General features: G+C 36.4%; 1 protein-coding gene across 3 annotated transcripts in view; it reads left to right on the top strand.

The window, feature by feature from the left end:
• Positions 1 to 17,936, top strand: part of WNK1 (WNK lysine deficient protein kinase 1) — a 165,285-nt gene that overhangs the window by 110,638 nt on the left and 36,711 nt on the right. For all 3 annotated transcript variants that reach the window (XM_069094353.1, XM_069094354.1, XM_069094355.1), the window contains exons 5-9: positions 1,708 to 1,796; positions 3,842 to 4,061; positions 5,928 to 6,258; positions 8,419 to 8,606; positions 17,479 to 17,562. In XM_069094353.1, the coding sequence (XP_068950454.1) occupies positions 1,708 to 1,796; positions 3,842 to 4,061; positions 5,928 to 6,258; positions 8,419 to 8,606; positions 17,479 to 17,562 (912 nt within the window). The remainder of the gene's footprint in view (positions 1 to 1,707; positions 1,797 to 3,841; positions 4,062 to 5,927; positions 6,259 to 8,418; positions 8,607 to 17,478; positions 17,563 to 17,936) is intronic.

Raw genomic sequence — 17,936 nt, 5'->3', positions numbered from 1 at the left:
ATGGCTAGGTGGCGCAATGAGTAAAGCACTGGCACCAGAGTCAGGAGGACCTGAGTTTGATACACACACACACACACACACAAAACTAGCCGTGTAACCTTGGGCAAGTTACTTAACCCCAATTGCCCTCCAAAAGGCAAAAAAAAAAAATTTAAATTCATAGAACAGAAGAAAATTCAGAAGGGAACACAAGCAAGATAGTTTTGTAACAAACATGTAGAATTTATTATATATTTTAAAAATACAAGCTATTCAGGATGGAGATTTGTGATTTCATATATAATCTTTTTTTTTTTTTTTTGAGGGGGAAAGGCAGGGCAATTGGGCTTAAGTGACTTGCCCAAGGTCACACAGCTAGTAAGTGTTAAGTATCTGGGGTCAAATTTGAACTCAGGTCCTTCTGACTCCAGGGCCGGTGCTCTATTCACTGCGCCACCTAGCTGCCCCTACAGTCTTTTTTGTATGTTTATTTGTCAAGTTCAGAACAATTAAAATTCGGAGTATCAGGAAATTTTTTTAATAGTTTTAGATGTACCCTTGCTGCATGTGTTATGTTGTTGAAGGAATTCTTGTTCGTGTATGGGTTGGATCAAATGACTTTCTGATATCCCTTCCTACTCTGAGTCTAAATTCTGCATTCATTGTTGTTTTAGTCATTTCCATCTTGTCTTCTTGTTTACTTTTTATAACCTCATTTAGGGTTTTCTTGGCAGATACTGGAATGGTTTCCCATTTTCTTCTCCAACTCATTTTACAGATGAGGAAACTGAGACAAACAGGGTTAAGTGACTTGCCCAGGGTCACATAGCTAGTAAGTGTCTGAGAGTGAATTTGAACTCGTCTTCCTAACTCCAGTCCTGGCACTCTATGTGTATATTCATTATTGAAATACTTTTATGGAGATTGCACATTGCCACAACTGATTTGTCATATCCTTATATCACTATATTCAAAGAACTAGATGGTTTTTCTCTTAAAACTGGCTAAACAGTGTACCCCCTTATAGGTTTGTAGTTTACCCACACTAAACATTTTTTATTCTTCAGTCATCATTTTGAACCTAAATCCTTTAGCCTGCTATGTATTACTAAGTATTGTAATAGAATCCCCTTACTGTGTTTGCAAAATTGAACATGTAACTTCATGCCTACGTATGGGTTAGCTATTCAAAATTAAGTTCTCTGGTGACTAATGTACTAGTAAACAAGGGTTGTACAAAAGCTGTTCCAACCAATGAAATCTTTGTGCTCTTCTTCCCAATTACTTCCTTAACGAAAGCACAAAAGATATTGTTAATACAGCTAGTCTTGAATTGTTCCATAGTCACATAGAGAGGATGGTGCCTCGTCATTAGTGGGAAGAGCCACATGGAGGTATGTGACCCTGCTATCTAATTCTCCAGGATTGTTTTCTAGGGAAGAGCTGGAGTTGCAGCAACCCAGCTCTGCCCCTGCATGGCTTAACCCCTGCAGGCGTATCAGAAGAAAGCCAAGAAGGTATAGTTTGTGTTTTCTCCTTCCAATACCATAATTTGCTTCTGAAGTAGATTTTCCTAAAGAAGGCAAGACCACGGGGTTGTAGGAAGAAAGCAAAACCAGCTAAGTGTATTTGCATGAAAAAACAAAGTGATGATATTTGAAAAGTTATGTTGTATTTCTCTGTAGTGCTGTCTTAATTTAACTTTATTCACATTCATATGTATTTCAGGGGGTGAAGCCAGCCAGCTTTGACAAAGTAGCAATTCCTGAAGTAAAGGAAATTATTGAAGGATGCATACGCCAAAACAAAGATGAAAGGTAAGTGATTTTCTTTTGAGACATAGGAATTTGTATTATAGACAAAACACACACACCAAAAAAAATGTTTGAAGCATGATAATGCCTAGCCTCAAAAAAAAATTTCACATCATTCACCTGCTAGCAAAGAAATTACTCATCAATATCTTGGGTTCATTATTGAGTAATTTAGTAAATTATTTGTCCTGCCCATTGTTATGCAAAGTGATACAACAATATTCTATTATGCTTCAACTTATATACCACTATGGTATTTCACATACTAAATTATATCACCTGCCTGTCTCCTTTTCCCCTCTTCTCCTACATTTTTACCCCCACCCCCAAACATATAATATACTTTGGAGATAAAGCAGAAGTAGATTTCATCCCCCCAAAATAAATATACAGAGGGGCTCTATTTGTTAAGTCCAAGACTAGAATGTTTTACAACATTTTAGGTTTCACTTAAATACTAAATTCTGATGGGTAAAATAACCTTTTGGCTTTTTAAGCTGAAATTTGCAGGTCTTGAATCATTACTGCCACTGTGCCAGAACAGAAAAGAACAAAACATCCAGTTTCCTTTCATTTAAAAAAAAGGGGGGTGGGGGGAGGACTGCCTAAGGCTTAGGAGGAGATCTAGCTTAGTCACTTGTAATAACTGAAGACTTTTCTCAGAGGAGTGGCAAATATATCTGCCATATGACTGACTCATCACCATTTGGGGTCTGGCTAAGGTCCAATGTCTGTTTTTGAGTCAGTTAAATTATTTGTGTGTTGAATTGATCAGCCTAAGTCTGACAGTAATCCAGACATGACAAAGTTAAATTTAAATTTTTTATCTTTTTCTTTTAAAAAAAAGAATACGTTTTTGTTTTTGTATCACTAAACTTCTAGTATCTCCTTCCTATTCTCATAAGAACATCCTATGTAGAAAATAATTTTTTTTAAGAGAAATGAGGCAGAAGGAAATCAGCAAAACTGACCAATAAATCAAAAAAGTCTGAATTCATATGCAGTGTTACATACCTGTTGGTTGTGTGTCCCTGCTCCTGCCATCCCCAACCCCTGTTAAGGAGTGGACTGGTGGCTGTCTTCTCATGCCTCTTTTTTGAGACCATGCTCGTTCTTTATATTTGTGAATATTCACTTTTGATTGTTTTATCATGGTTCTTTTACATTGTTGTTGCCAATTTTGAAAAGAGCTTCTTATAGATAGAAGAGAGCTATAAGAAGAATGGGTTCTTAATCTAATTTAAGGATTTTTTTATTTATTCCAAACTGATACAGTTATCTATACACATACACACACATATATACAATGTTAATAATATATAAAATAAAATGTTAATAAAATTGTGTTGGAATATGGAACATTTGTTTGAAGCCAGGGTTTGTAGGGGTTTTTTTCGAAAATAATATGTTGTGTATTATAACTGATAGGGAATGTCATTGGACTAAATATATGTAGGAGGCAGCCAGATGGCACAGATGGATAGAGTTCTGGACCTGGAGTCAGGAAAAACTGAGTTCAAATCCAGCCTCAGACACTTACTGTCTGTAATTTTGGGCATTTACAGAATGGGGATAATAATAACAACTACTTCTTAGGGTTGTTGTGAGGATTAAATGAGATAATATTTGTAAAGTGCTTTGCAAATCTTAAAGCACTACTTAAATGCTAGATATAAATATAGATGTACATATGTAGCTATTATTATTTAGCAGTTGAAGTTGAATTATAATTTCATATAGTTTGAGAGTTAATCACATTTTACTAGTCAAAAGAAGCCCCATATTAGTAAATGGGTAAAAATAATTGCATCTTATGTTTGGAGAAAATTTAAAGGAAGCTAGCTAGTAAAATTTTTAAGAGAAGATCTGTCATTTTTTTCTTTATATTGCCAGTGCCTAACAGTTCCTTGAACGTAATAAGTACTTAGTATTTATTGATTTATCTTAGAAACAGATGAATTGCTATGTTTGGTAGAAAGAATGAAGGATTTTGTCACATCGAGAGATTGTTTTGCATTTAATGCCATTATTCCCTTCCTTCTCTCTAGATATGCTATCAAAGACCTTTTGAACCATGCGTTCTTCCAGGAGGAAACAGGGGTACGAGTAGAACTAGCTGAAGAAGATGATGGCGAAAAGATAGCCATTAAGCTATGGTTACGAATTGAAGATATTAAGAAGTTGAAAGGGAAGTACAAGGACAATGAAGCTATTGAATTTTCCTTTGATTTGGAGAGAGATGTCCCAGAAGATGTAGCTCAGGAAATGGTAAATAGTGTTCTTTCTGCAACCATTCCAAAAGTCTGTGAAACATTGTGTAAATGACACAAAGTTGAGAGGGTAACTGGTGTATTAAATGATAGTTCAGATTCAAAAAGATCCTGACAGGTCATAAAATTGGAGTAAAGAAATTTAGAGGGATAAATGTATAGTCAAGTACAATATAAAGTCATGACTAAACAGTACTTAATTTGAAAAGATTTCAGCATGTTTAGTGGCCTTGCAAGTTCAGTATGAGTCAACAGTGTGATACGAAAGCTAGTACAATCTTAGGTTGCATTGAGAGACATAGTCTCTAGGATTAGGGAGGTAAGAGTACTGTCATACTCTGCTCTCATCAGACCATGTTTGGAATACTGGGTTCAGTTCTTCAAGCCACATTTTAGAAAAGTCATTGATAAATTTTGGTGTGTTCAGAGCAGAGCAACCAGAATGGTAAAGGTCTCAAGAACATGCTATATTAATATTAGTTGGAAAAATTTGTTATGTATAATAAGGAGAAAAGAAGATTTGAGTGACCTGGGAGCTGTCTTCAGATATTTGAAGGGCTGTCATATGGAAAAAGCTTAGCCCCAGAGACTAGAACTAAGGTAATTGGTGGAAGGTGCAGAGCCAAATTTAGGCTTGACATAAGAAAAGTCTTCTTAACAATTACAACTGTTCAGGAATAGAATGAACTACCTTAGAAGGTAGTTAATTCATTCTTCTTCACTAGAGGTCTTAGGGTAAAGGCTGAATGACCACTTTTATATTATGTTATAGGAATTTCCTTTTGAAATGATTCTTTTCATTCATTGAGTAAATATGTAAAGAATAGAAATACTTAAGTACTCTTAAAGACAATCACAAATAAAGGAGCAGTAGCCTTTGATTAGAAAGACTAAGACCAGTTTTATATGTACATATACATACACACAAACAAATGCTCACTTGTATATTGTAAGAATCACAAGATTTTTGAGCTGAGAGAATCCTTCAGATTGCCTAGTTAGCCACATAGGTTTGAATAGTACCAAAAGCCCTATTTGTCCAAAAATATCTCTCCCAGTCAACAACGAGACTTCTACAGTACTTGAAATTGCCAATTTTGAAGTCCCTCTTTTAAACTAATGACCCTGTTAAGATGTAAAGCTATGGAAGAAAAAAAAAAAGATGTAGAGCTGTGGTACATTGAAGCAATCACATATTAGCCCTCCTAGTCCCCCTTAGCATGTTTCTTTTGATGAGTTTGTAAAAAGTCAGATTGTTCTTATCACTATACCTCATACACAGCTCTCCATTTCCTGTCTGTACTTTTGTGCTGGCTGTCCTACATGCCTGAAATGTACTATCTCCTGGCCTCCACTTATAGGAATTCCTGATCTTCAAGACTCAGCTCAAGTGCCACCATCTACACAAAGCATTTTCTAATCCTTTCAAGTGGCTAGCATTCTCCCAACTAAAAATCTTGTATATATTTTGTATAGACAGGCATACACATGTGTTGTTTTCTCCCACAGAATGTAAGCACCGTTAGGTCAAGAATTGGGTTTTTAGTCATTGTATCTCCAGCACCTGTCATGGGACCTAAGCGTTTTAACGCTTGCTTACTTTGATAAATGTTGGGAATGAGACGCAGGGAGGAGTACAAAGGAAGTGTCTAAGACAGTGTGTTCAGAAGGATAAACCTCGTTAGGTGTTGCAGTGCAGGGCCCTAGCAAATACTTTGTATGTACTTTTGAGTTGAGGGGTACCTAAAGGAAGCTCTGCTAAATTCATAATTTCCCTAAGACTAGTGTTTGGAGCAGTTTCTTCCCAGATCGAATCCTTCTTTTCTCTGCTTGATACTTCCTAATGTACTGTGTTTTTCTGTAGGTAGAGTCAGGGTATGTATGTGAAGGAGATCACAAGACCATGGCCAAAGCCATCAAAGACAGAGTATCCCTGATAAAGAGAAAACGAGAGCAGCGGCAGTTGGTAAGGGAAGAACAGGAGAAGAGAAAGCAAGAAGAGATCAGTCTAAAGGAGCAAGTTGAACAGCCAACAACTGTTTCTCAGGCTGGGACCAAACCAATTCCTTCTACCACTGGCACAGTTACTGTCTCTACCACATCAGCCTCGGTTTCCACCCAAGTGGAGCCTGAAGAACCAGAGGCAGATCAGCACCAACAACTGCAATATCAACAACCTAGTATATCTGTGTTATGTAAGTATTTTTATAACAGAGTAGTTCTGCCAGTGATATGACATAGGACCAGCTTTTTTGTTCCCTCTTCGGTAATCTTTCCATTTCAAATGGAATTAAAAGCCATTGGCTTCTAATTCTAAGATAAATTTTGAAATGAGTTGGGTCTAGCTTTCCTTTCCTACTATCATGGAATTGAACCCATTAATCTGCTAAATGTTCCATTAAACATGTTTAGACTCAATCTGTTTCCTGGATATAACTGACCAGGAAATAGTAAGAGCTCTAGTTTTTTAATTAAAGCACTAGTAAACAGTGCACCTCCTATAAAACATCAATTGCTGTGATGCCAATGTGATACCCATAGTTGCTGCTATGAATAGGCATATGTATTTCCCAGGTAGATTTGCAAAATATAATAAACTCTCTTCTTCAAAGGCAAAACCAAAGTATCTATTGGGACATCACTAGACCTACCAGGAGGTAAGATTTAACAGGGTACTTTCTACTAATCCAGGGAGCGCCAACATCTTAAACCTTCTTTCTGTTAGGCCTCCCCAGAAACAATTTCCCCTAGGCAAATTCCTTCCTTCATTCTACCTCAAGTGCGTTTGCTTACTCGTTCTCTCTCTCTCTTTCTCTCTCTCTCTGGCAAACTTCTCCCTCACTAGGCCTCCATGTGACTCTCACTGTATCACAACTGCAAGCTGGGCCACAGGTTTAAAGCAGGTCACATAGGTCTATTAATGGTCAGGAAAGACCTTCCTATTCTGTTAACATTAGAGTTTCTGGGAAACTTTGAAAATTATGTAAGATCGAACTGAATTTAACAAAATAAAAGGGCAGTGTGGAGTAATGGATAAAGAGCCAGCCCCAGAGTCACAAAGACTTGGGTTCAAGTCCTGTCTCTTACACATACTAGCTGTATGAAACTAGGCAATTCATTAAACTTAGCAGTATCCCAGATAACTCTGTAATACTCTGGGTGGCTAGGGGGCACAGTGAATAGAGCACTGGCCCTGGAGTCAGTAGGACCTGAGTTTGAATCCAGCCTCAGACACTTAACACTTACTAGCCGTGTGTCCTTGGGCAAGTCACTTAACCCCAATTGCCCTGCCTTCCCCCTTCCAAAAAGAAAAAGAAAGGCTCAAAGTGGCAAAGAAGATGCAGAGCTTAATTGGTAGAAGAAAATTCTTTGCCAGGAAACTACCTACACGGATAAAATCATAGGTTCAGACCAAATAAAATAAAGAAAACCTAATAAATATTGTCCTGTAACCCAATCCAGACATAGGGGGAGAGAGAGAGGTGAGAGAGTGAGTAGTTGAAATGAAAGTTTTACTTTTTCCTTATAACTGATTTAAAGAGGATAGTAAGCTTAGTCATTAAAGGAAATTTTCCATTTTGACTCAATTCAAGTCAGTGTTAACCCTTTGCTGGGCACTGTGGGAAGCCAGTACTATAATAATACAGACTTAAACTCGTATTTCTATAGTGCTCTGAGGTTTACAGAGTGCTTTCATCCCCTGTCCTATGAGGTCTTTACAGAGGAGGAAGCTATCTGAGAAAGGAAGTAACTTATCACTAGTTGTCCAGGCAGTGAGTGGAAGTACCAGGATTAGAGCTCAAGCTCTCATGACTCCAGAATGCTTTTTTCATACTGCCACTACTAATTAATTTTGTGGAACACTTACATATTGGTGTCTATACCTTTTGAAAATCTTTAGCATGCTTTATAAATGTGAGTTACTATTATTAAAAACTTTACAACAGTCTTATGAGGTTAGGAGTATTCATACTATGCTATATACTATAGAGAGAGCAAGGTAGAGTAGAGGGAGGAACTTGCTTAGGGGAACTTGTTTGTGGGGAGGCCTAAAAGAAAGAAAGTTTAAGATGTTGGTGCGCCTTGAGTTAGTGATAAGTACCCTGTTAAATCTTACCTCCTAGTGTTCTGTACTATATACTATACCTGTATTAAGAAACAGGAGTACAAAGGACTAAAGTGACTTCCTTGTGGGCATAGTTTGACTCTAAGTCAGTCGACTTCTTCAAGTTGCCTGTTTTCGTGGTGGAAGCTGATTACTGACATAAAACAGGATAACATTAAATTAATTAGGAGTTTTAGAAGTTTTCTGAACTTTTTTATCTGTGTGTGACATCTCTTATTATTTCCCTAAGCTGATGGAACAGTTGACAGTGGTCAGGGGTCTTCAGTCTTCACAGAATCTCGAGTGAGCAGCCAGCAGACTGTCTCATATGGGTCTCAGCATGAGCAGGCACTTTCAACAGGCACGATCCCAAGCTATACAGCTTCTGTTGTTCAAGCACAATCTCAGCCCCATGGTGTATATCCTTCCTCCACAGTGGTAAGTAAAAGCGTAAGAAACTGTAATTTTATTTACAGTAGAAAAGTGAGCCATGATATTCATTAACTGTTATGTACCCTAAAGAAAATAAAGCTTTTGGGTTCAAAATATGGTTATAGTAATGAGTAAACAGATTACTTAAATGAGTTTAAACCCTCCAATTATAGTAATAACCTGAGTAAATATATGACCAACCTCTAATCACAGTAATATAGTACTTTTGCTGTTAAAGAACAGTCAACTCAAAATTATTTTAAGAATCAGGAGCTATGAAAACAGTTGATTGGAAAAAAATAAGAGCTTTTTTCAGAAGTGTTATTTGTTAAGCATTTTTTTGTTAGATTTCTTATTGTGGAAGTCACAGGTAAGTGACTTGTATAGAATGCTGCATGTGAGCACTCCAGAATGAACAGATCCCATGTTTGCATTTCCATTTTATTTAGTGCTTGTGTTTAGTTTATCATAAATTGCTGTGCATATTCCTTCCTTGGAAAGTCTGTTGGGCACAAATTCCTTCCCTACTGTATATTTGCCTTTTCCCTTTTTATGTTATCCTTTTTACTACTTGTTCATTTTCAGAACGGGGGCTATTTTGTAAAATACTGTCTGTACATACATGTATGTATATCTTATAGGCATATTATTATCCCTGGGGTAACTATCTCTCTTAGCCCCTTACTTCTAATGTGGAGATCATTTTGAGATATATTTTAAGATAACAGCACATTTCATGAGTCTCTGAGGTCCTTAGATTTTTCTTTGGATCTTAGGAGTTATAGGTTATTTTACAAAAAAAAAAAAATTTGACTATTAATGGTATGCTCCTATCATCTGCCTTAAAAGAGCCATTGGTTACATCACTACTTTATTTTTGACTGTAAGCAAATAGCCAATCTGTCCAATTTTTTTCAAAGGGCTGTTAATGTTCAAGTTTGTGGTATTCTTGGCCTTCATTAAATGTGTTTTTCATTAAGTTGTAGAAAGTTCTTTCATTTGCTAAAACTTCTTATCCCAAAGTGTGCAGGCTAGGAGGGATATGGCTTGTATCTTAATCTTTTCAAACTGTTTTGACTTGATTGACTCCCAAGTTTTATGGCCACAATAATATAAGGGAAATACTAATCTTCTGGTTTTGAACAATTTGTTTTTAAACTTGGGGGGGAAGTAAGTTGGTTAGAAGAGCTCTAGAAAAGCTGTTTGAAAATTGTTCTTATGCCTTTGAAGACATTTCTAGTTTCCACAGGGTTCATTCCACATTTTTTGTCCTAACTTTTCGGATGTTAAATTTTAATTTTAACATCTTGTAGAATGTAAGCTCCTCGAGGGCAGGAACTGTTTAATTTTTGTCTTGTATCCCAAGTATTTATCACAGTGCTCTGCACTTGGAAGACATTTAAGTATTTGTTTTGAATTGTTTTATTTTTTATTGAGAAATGTGAGGGGAAAATTTTTGGCTGTAAGTCTATAGTCTACATAGAAAAAATTAATTTGAAGGAAAATCACATGGCTATTCTCATATTTCCAATTTTGTTATAATAAATTTTTCTTAGCAACTAAATTTCTAACCTACTGGCTTCATTTGCCACAGGATTGTGAAACATTGAAAGCTGAGTTTAGAAGTAATCATTTATGATCTTTAACTTTTGATTCATAGACATAGCTGTGATAGTTGTGATTATTAGGTAGGAATCTCTTTGCTTCTAAGAGTTTATAGTAATAAGTAAGAATTTGACATCTCTGAAGTATTTGTTTAAAAAAAAAACTTCATTGACTCTTAACTACTTTAGATTTGTATAGTACATTTTCTTCTAAGGAACTCATACCACTTAAGTTATTGATTCTTACCACTTAACCTGTGAAGTGTGGAAAAGACAAACATTTCTCTTTGAAGATGAACAGTGACCATTTTGTTAAACCAGTAAAACATTGTTTGTATTTATTTGTGTGTTATTTCTTAAATCTAAAATTTTCCTAGTATTAGATAGCTTTCTTTCTCTCCCAGCATACATATAATAAAAATAATATATTTGTAAGTCTGATGCTTCCCAATAAACATAAGTTTCTCTCAATGTGTGCAGCATCATTGCAGACTTGATCTCTATGGAATATGCAGTGCAGGTATCTTTTTCTTGTGTGTTCTTGAAGCAAACATACAGACCCCTCAAATACATACATATACTATGTTCCTTATCTTTACTACCTCCTTCTGTTGATTAAAATCCTTCCTATGCATTCACAAGCAATGGGATAGTAAAGTCAGAATATCCTAGACACTAATTGGGTATCTGCCCAGTAGCATATGAGGCAACAGACTTTATGAACCTTCCTGGATGGAAAGGGAGCAGCAATGAGTTGTCACCCCAGTGATTTATTGTCAAGTGAATATTACCTAGCCTGCTTCATGAGTAGTCCAACCAGTATTGACTTGAGTAGGGATTGTTACCTTCTCATTCCAACTATGCCCCATTTCTGTTAACACATTTGGTTGTTGTTTTTTTCCCCAAGAGTACTGTATTTATCCTCATTTTTTTGTTTTCTGTTTAGCCTCATCGTGATCGTAGCATGTTGGTTTGTGTTCCCCATCTTTCTGCTGTTCCCTTTATGTCCTGCATCTCTCCCAGTGTTCCTTCTACCCCACCACCAGTGCTGTCTGCACCTCTTTCTCCTTCCTACCTTCGGATTGCCCCTGAAGAAACATTTGCTGAAAAACTTTCTAAGGCATTGGAAGATATCCTGCCTATGCACTCTGCCACTCCACGCAAGCACCGACGCTCCAGCCTGCCCTCCCTCTTTGTCAGTCCTGAATGTTTACTATACTTCCTGGAAAAATGAAGATAAGTCCCTATTAAATACATCCAGGCTTTTAGAATTTTAATAAAAATGTAGCAGAGACTGGAGTAGACAGAAATATACCATTGTATTTCTGGAGTTTCTGTTGCTTTTATAGTAAGTTTATTTCTGGGGTCATAATTTAGTTGCAAAGAAACTCTGAAGACTTAATAATGTGATTAGTGGTAGAGATCATTTAGGAACCCTATTTATCTTTCATCCTCAGCTGAAAGGGAATAACAAATCTAGTCAGTGTTACATATTTTAGATCTGTCAGAAAGACTCACCCACAACTATTAGTATCTTCCACCAATTTAAGACCTGCTACAATGACTGAAATTGCCACTATTGGGGTCCCTCCTTTAGAATTAAGGCCTCTATTAAAATGCAAAAGTTTTACCTGAGAGAGGTAACACCGACCTCCTCATAGCCATTAATATTATCCCATATTAGTTGATCAGTTTAGCTTTTTAACAGAAAATCTAATGTTCTCTCTAAGGGAATAGGAGTCAGAGCCAGTTGATTCTTGTTGAGGGATGGACAGGGAAGATTGGAAAGGAAAAATGTAGAGCAATAGGGTATCTTCCATTTTCCTTTGTCCCCACAAACAATGTACACATCTCATCATTTTTAGTCAAATTAGTGGAACTGGTGATTCTATTAAAAACTGTCACCTTATGGTTGGCTTGTTTGAAATTAAATATAGTCCAAATTCATAATTTTGCAACCCAGGTTTGGGATTTTCTCCCTGTATGACTCTAGAAGAAAGCCATCTTTAAAAACTTGACTGCTGTCTTGTATTTGACTGAAGTGGTAGAATTATTTGGGTATTTCAGCAAAACAAAAAGGCACACACTTTTATTTCATTATAGAATTATTCATCTTTGGCTTGAAGAGGAATTGGATTTTGATTACCATGAAATTGACTTTCCAGAGTACATGACATATGTGGCTCACTTCTTCCTCAGTGAAGATGCTTTTCTAGGGAGGGAATGAAGTAAATGTTCTGATACAGGCACCAAAAGATTTTTCACAAAGATCTATTTTATAAAGAGTATGACTTATATTAGTCTCATGATCCCTTTTTTAGAGTCTGCACCCTACAGTAAGTTCTCTCACTTCTAAAAGATCATGTAGGAATCTGGACATATGCCCTCCAGGAGCTGACATTGTAGATGCTTCTACCCGCTATCAAAGTCTTAATCCAATGGAAGAACATAGGGTGACATTTTTTATTTAAGTAGCAAATGAAAATGAGTTGCCTTAGCTTGCAGTTTGTTTTGATCATTATGTTTGTTTGAGTTTTGTCAAATATAATTTATAGGATCAGTGACTTTAGAGTTAAATATATCTGACCCAACTCCCTCGTTTTATAACCTAGAGAAGAGACATAACTGTCCTCAGGTCACACAGGAAGTCTCTTCATTGGAACCCTGATTCTCTGACTCCAGATTCAATACTCTTTCTTCTACAATTGGTCAGATCACTGATTTAACATTCACAGAGCTGAAATTTAAGAATTGTTACTTCTTATTACAAGTGCTATTCACATAGTATGTTATTCCTTAAGCTAATTTTGGATATGCCTATGGTTGGGTACCAAATACTATGGTCACAAAATTCATGCATGATTTTGTTCTTGTCTAAGATTTTAAAAGTACACTGTGGTGTTTAGACATTAGTACTCTATTTCATTACAAATCTACTGACTTTACCTTACACTAGTTTGGGCAGTGTAACAAAAGGTATTTTTTGTCCAAATTCGGCATGTTTGAGTTTTGCCCCATTTAATGAATCCTAGAATATGAGCTCCCTGAGAGTAGGTGGTCCCTTTTTTATCTATATCCCTAACTCTTAGTGTTGTACTTTGCATATAGTAAACACTCAAAATGCTTTTTTTCATTTATTCATATATAATATAGGCACCAGACATAGGAAAACCAATTCATATGATGTTACACTATTATTTTCAAGGGATAGCACCATACCCTCAAAGTTTCTTTTACAACCAGTATAGGCTCCCCTCCCTGAAATTCAATTAAGTGTATATTCCATTGTTTCATAACATAAGAACATTGAAGCTTGTAAGGTAAGGTAGGATAATAATAGAAAATTTGAATTGTGGGAAGATTAAATATAGTAGCTGGAATTGAAACACACTTTTCCTTATTAGCCTTTAGAGTAAGTTTCATTTCTTCTCCATTGGGAGTATTCTTGTTCCCATTAATTATTAAAGCTTACAAAATACCAGTGAATAGTGAACAAAATGAGCATTTACAAATAAAACTCTAAAACTATGATCCTGTAATCTCCATGGTTGAGGTTGTTTCTTTTTCTTTCATTCCATGTTGACAGGGAAAAGGAGATTGTAATTGGAAAAGCAGTATCTTACCAAAGCAAAGACTCCCATTTGTCCATTTTGCCCTGGATGTATTTAATAGATATTTACACCATTTCCATAACTTTCAAAAACGCGTTGTATTTGTCTCGTTAATCTTAATTTGGAGCAGCCATCTCATAAGGTTATGCAGAACTTGAGCAAGCTATATGTGTGTAATGTAATTTCATGTCTAAATGTGTGAATTCCTTGTCTTATTCATGTTGATACAGCCTCAGTCCATGGTGCATCCGTGTGGGGGGACCCCAACATTCTCAGAACCACAGATATTTTTCCCAACCATTCATGAGCGTCCCGTCTCTTTTTCACCTCCTCCTACCTGCCCACCAAAGGTGGCCATTTCTCAGCGTCGCAAGAGCACTTCCTTCCTCGAATCCCAAACCCGCCACTGCCAGCCCCTGCTGAGGACTCTTGGCCAAAACCTTCACCCTACCAGTAATAGCCCAACTAATCGGACAACAGAGGCAGTGGTTATGTTGGGTACTACAGCCACTAGGGTTACTGGAGAGCCACATGAGGTACAAGTTCATCCTGTGTTTGAACCAACTCAAATTTATAGTGACTGTAGACCTGGACTAGTACCTCCAGAAGAAACTCACTATTTGATGCCTCAGGAAATGGTATATCTAGCAGGGGTACATTACCAGCCCCAGGGAGTAGATCACTATGATGGCATAGCATACAATTCCCCAGTGCTGTCAAATCCTACAAAGCAGATTCCTGAACAGAAGCTAATACAAAGTGTTCCTCCGTCAAGCTCTGTCTTTGAGTTTCCAACTGGTCAAGCTTTCCTGGTGGGGCACCTTCAGAGCCTGAGGCTAGATTCTGGAATAGCTCCGGCTTCTCCCTTGTCAAGTGTCTCTGCTCCTGTCAGTGCAGATGCTACATGTTTGAAGTTTCACCCAATTTTTGTTCCACATTCTGCACCTGCTGTGTTAACTCATAGCAATGAGGGCAGAAGTAGCTGTGTATTTGAATTTCATGTTCATACACCAAGCTCCTCTTCAGGAGAAGGAAGTGATGCTTTATCTCAGCGTGTATACCGGAGTTTTCAGGGGACCTTTGACTTTAATCAGGAAGGGCCACCTCTTCAGCCTATTGGATTGCATGGTCGCCTGCAGCCTGTGACTGAAGAACAGTGTAATTACCGTGGTCCGGAATTGACTGTTCCCACCATGGAGCCCAGTAGACAGAATTGGCCTGTTGGAAGCCCAGAGTACTCCAGTGATTCATCACAGTTGACATCTTCTGATACGGGAGATTTCCAGTCACCTCCCCCTACAGGGGGAACAGCTGCACCTTTTGGCTCTGACTTCTCATTGCCATATATCCATCTTCCTCAGACAGTATTACAAGAGTCCCCCCTTTTCCTCTGCTTTCCCCAGGGTACCACAGCTCAGCAAGCCTTATCAGCTTCACTCTCTTCAGGAGGATCTACACTCTATCCTCAGGTTATAGGACAAACTGTTGCAGAATTTTTTCTTTAGTATTGTTTTTACTAACTCTATTAAGTACCATTATCATTCTTAAAGTTTCTTTTATTCAAGGATATTGAATCCTGGAGCTGAGAAAACTTGCACTTTGTTTTTCAATAGTATGTTGGCATTTGTAATTGAGTAGGTTGTAAGGCAAAACCCTCACCCCACCCCCACCCTGCTATAAGAATGAAGCATGAAAAGCTGCTAACTATACCTATAACATAACAGGTCTTTGGAGATGGAAGCACATCAACTGAGCAATAGACCAACTTTTTTTTTCTAGTGATCCATTTGGTCAAACCCCTTATCTTATATCTATGCCCACTAGAATCTCTTATTTAGAGTAGAAAAATGCAAGTTGCTACAATTAAAAATTGAACTACATCCTGGAAGGATTAGTTAAGTGTACCAATAGAACTGTCTGATCATGAAATATTTCTTATCAGTAATCATGTAATGTTTAAGTAATGGAGAATTTTGTTTGTATCACAGAAAAAAAAACTTTAATTATAGCTTTACACTTTATATATACTTTAGAGGGACTTTTTTTTTCAAGGAATAACCAATTTTATTACATTATGTGAAACCAACAGCTTTTTTTTTAATGTATAACCAATTAATAGATGAAAAAAAAATTTTTAAACACCAGCAAAACAAGTCAGCATAATACATCCAAAGTGATACTTAGAAATGAAGGGATGTTGTTAGCATTGGCATCTAAGCCAATACTTGGTGGTGCTGGGTTACAAAGAATTTGCAAGCTATAAACAGTATATGATCGTGCCCTGTTCGGATGTTAAAAAAGACAAACGAGGTTATATGTTCATGAGTTTCATAAAATTAAGGTATGATTATATGTAATACTCTTCCACATAAGACCAAGGTAATCCAAAATGGGGGGAAACTGGTTAGTATTGCACAGTCATAGATCTCCTTGACAAAATATATTGCACCTTAGGACCCTACAGAAACATATCTTGGATTTCTTTTAAATGCTACCCTTTTAAAGAATCTAAACCATGATTCTTATATTTCTTTAAGTTCCCCCAAGTCTAGTAATACAGGAATAGTTTCAATATGAGTAATCCAAGGAAACTTCCATAGCCATATGATTTATGACATTATTAAAAGGCAAAAAAAATTTAAGGAAATCTGAAAATCATAGAATACTAAATCAGTATTTCTTGCTACTATCTTGGAAAATATGCATATAGAAAAAAACACATAGGAAAGTACTGGCTTTTATGATAACCCTATATGTGCCAGATGACTCCAGAGAGCTGATATAAAAACTAATGTTTTTTGTTTCATTATCATAATTCTTTCAGTTCTCAATAATCTTTAGGATTACAGTTTTGAAGGTAGGAAGTTAGGGGGGTTTTATGATATTTAGTACTTGTATTGCAAAGAGGTGTGTCACATACTCAAAAGAGAAGCACCAAAAGAAAATGCAAATAGGACTGGCATTCTAAAAATAATGAATGCCATTACCTTTCCTTAGTCTCCTTTGTATAGTCATCCATTTATCTCTTGCCTATTCATTCAAACTTGTCATCCTTATTTTAATTTGATGCTTTTTAAAGACTGAGACATTTCATATATCTACAACAGCTGATTACATTAATAAACTGACATCTTTGATTTAATGCTTTGTACTTGTCACCTAGTAACCTGTTTCCTAAACAGCAAAAAAAAAAAAAAACCAGCTTAGTGGTTTCACCTACTCTTTTTCTTGACCTGATTTCTTAAATATAAAAATACTTCTTGGTATTAATCTAATCATTCACTTTTCTTGCTTTTAAAAAAAACTGTGACCAACATTTTTTCATAGGAATTCTGTTTAATATTTCTATTGCCATGACTTGATAGCAGTATAGGTTAGAATCTTAGAAAATACTGATGAGTTAACTTTTCAGCCGTAGACCAATTATACAGTGTCAGAATATATTTTAGAAGGTAATAGATGTTCTCTGTCTCCATACTTTATTTACCCCCCCAAAACTTATTCAGTATAACTTCCCCTCAGAAGACTCTACAGCTCAAGTAAACAGTTGGAAATATTCTATTCTTCTTAGCTACCCATATAAACTTAGATATTTGTTACAAAAACAAATTTTTTTCCTTAAGGTTTTTCTCATTTTAGTTTTTATCTACTTCTTTCCTCCAGACACAGGCACAGAGCCAGAGTCACCTGGCTTCAAGTAACTTAACTGGGATTCCATCTTCCCAAACAGCACAACATGCTCAGCAGGTATGAATGTCCTTTTAATATATAGGTTTATTTTGGAATTATGAATAAACAGCAAATAACACTACAGTTTTATACCAATTAAGTTGTATTCTTTTTTTCAAGTGACAAATTTAGAGAGGAAAGTAATAATTATAATATCATTTTACTGTTACATATCGTAAAAGTAACCAGAAGCAACTCACAAAACAATGTAAGACTAGTCTGCGAAACTCTAGTTAATATTTCATAAAATCTGTCATTTATTGTTCCATATAAATAATTTTTCCAAATAGCTAAAGTTTATAGCACACAAAGCACCAAAAAGGTGGAGTACCTGAGGCAGGTCATGTAGGCCTTGAAAGTCATCAAATTGGAGGCCTTGTAGGGTCAGCAGA

The sequence above is a fragment of the Petaurus breviceps genome, unplaced genomic scaffold, assembly GCF_028583685.1.
Source record: "Petaurus breviceps papuanus isolate PSGF00001 unplaced genomic scaffold, PetGlider_PUasm1.0 216, whole genome shotgun sequence".
Lineage (NCBI taxonomy): Eukaryota > Metazoa > Chordata > Mammalia > Diprotodontia > Petauridae > Petaurus > Petaurus breviceps.
The sequence above is the reverse complement of the archived record's forward strand: the minus strand, read 5'-3'. Positions and strand labels throughout refer to the sequence as shown.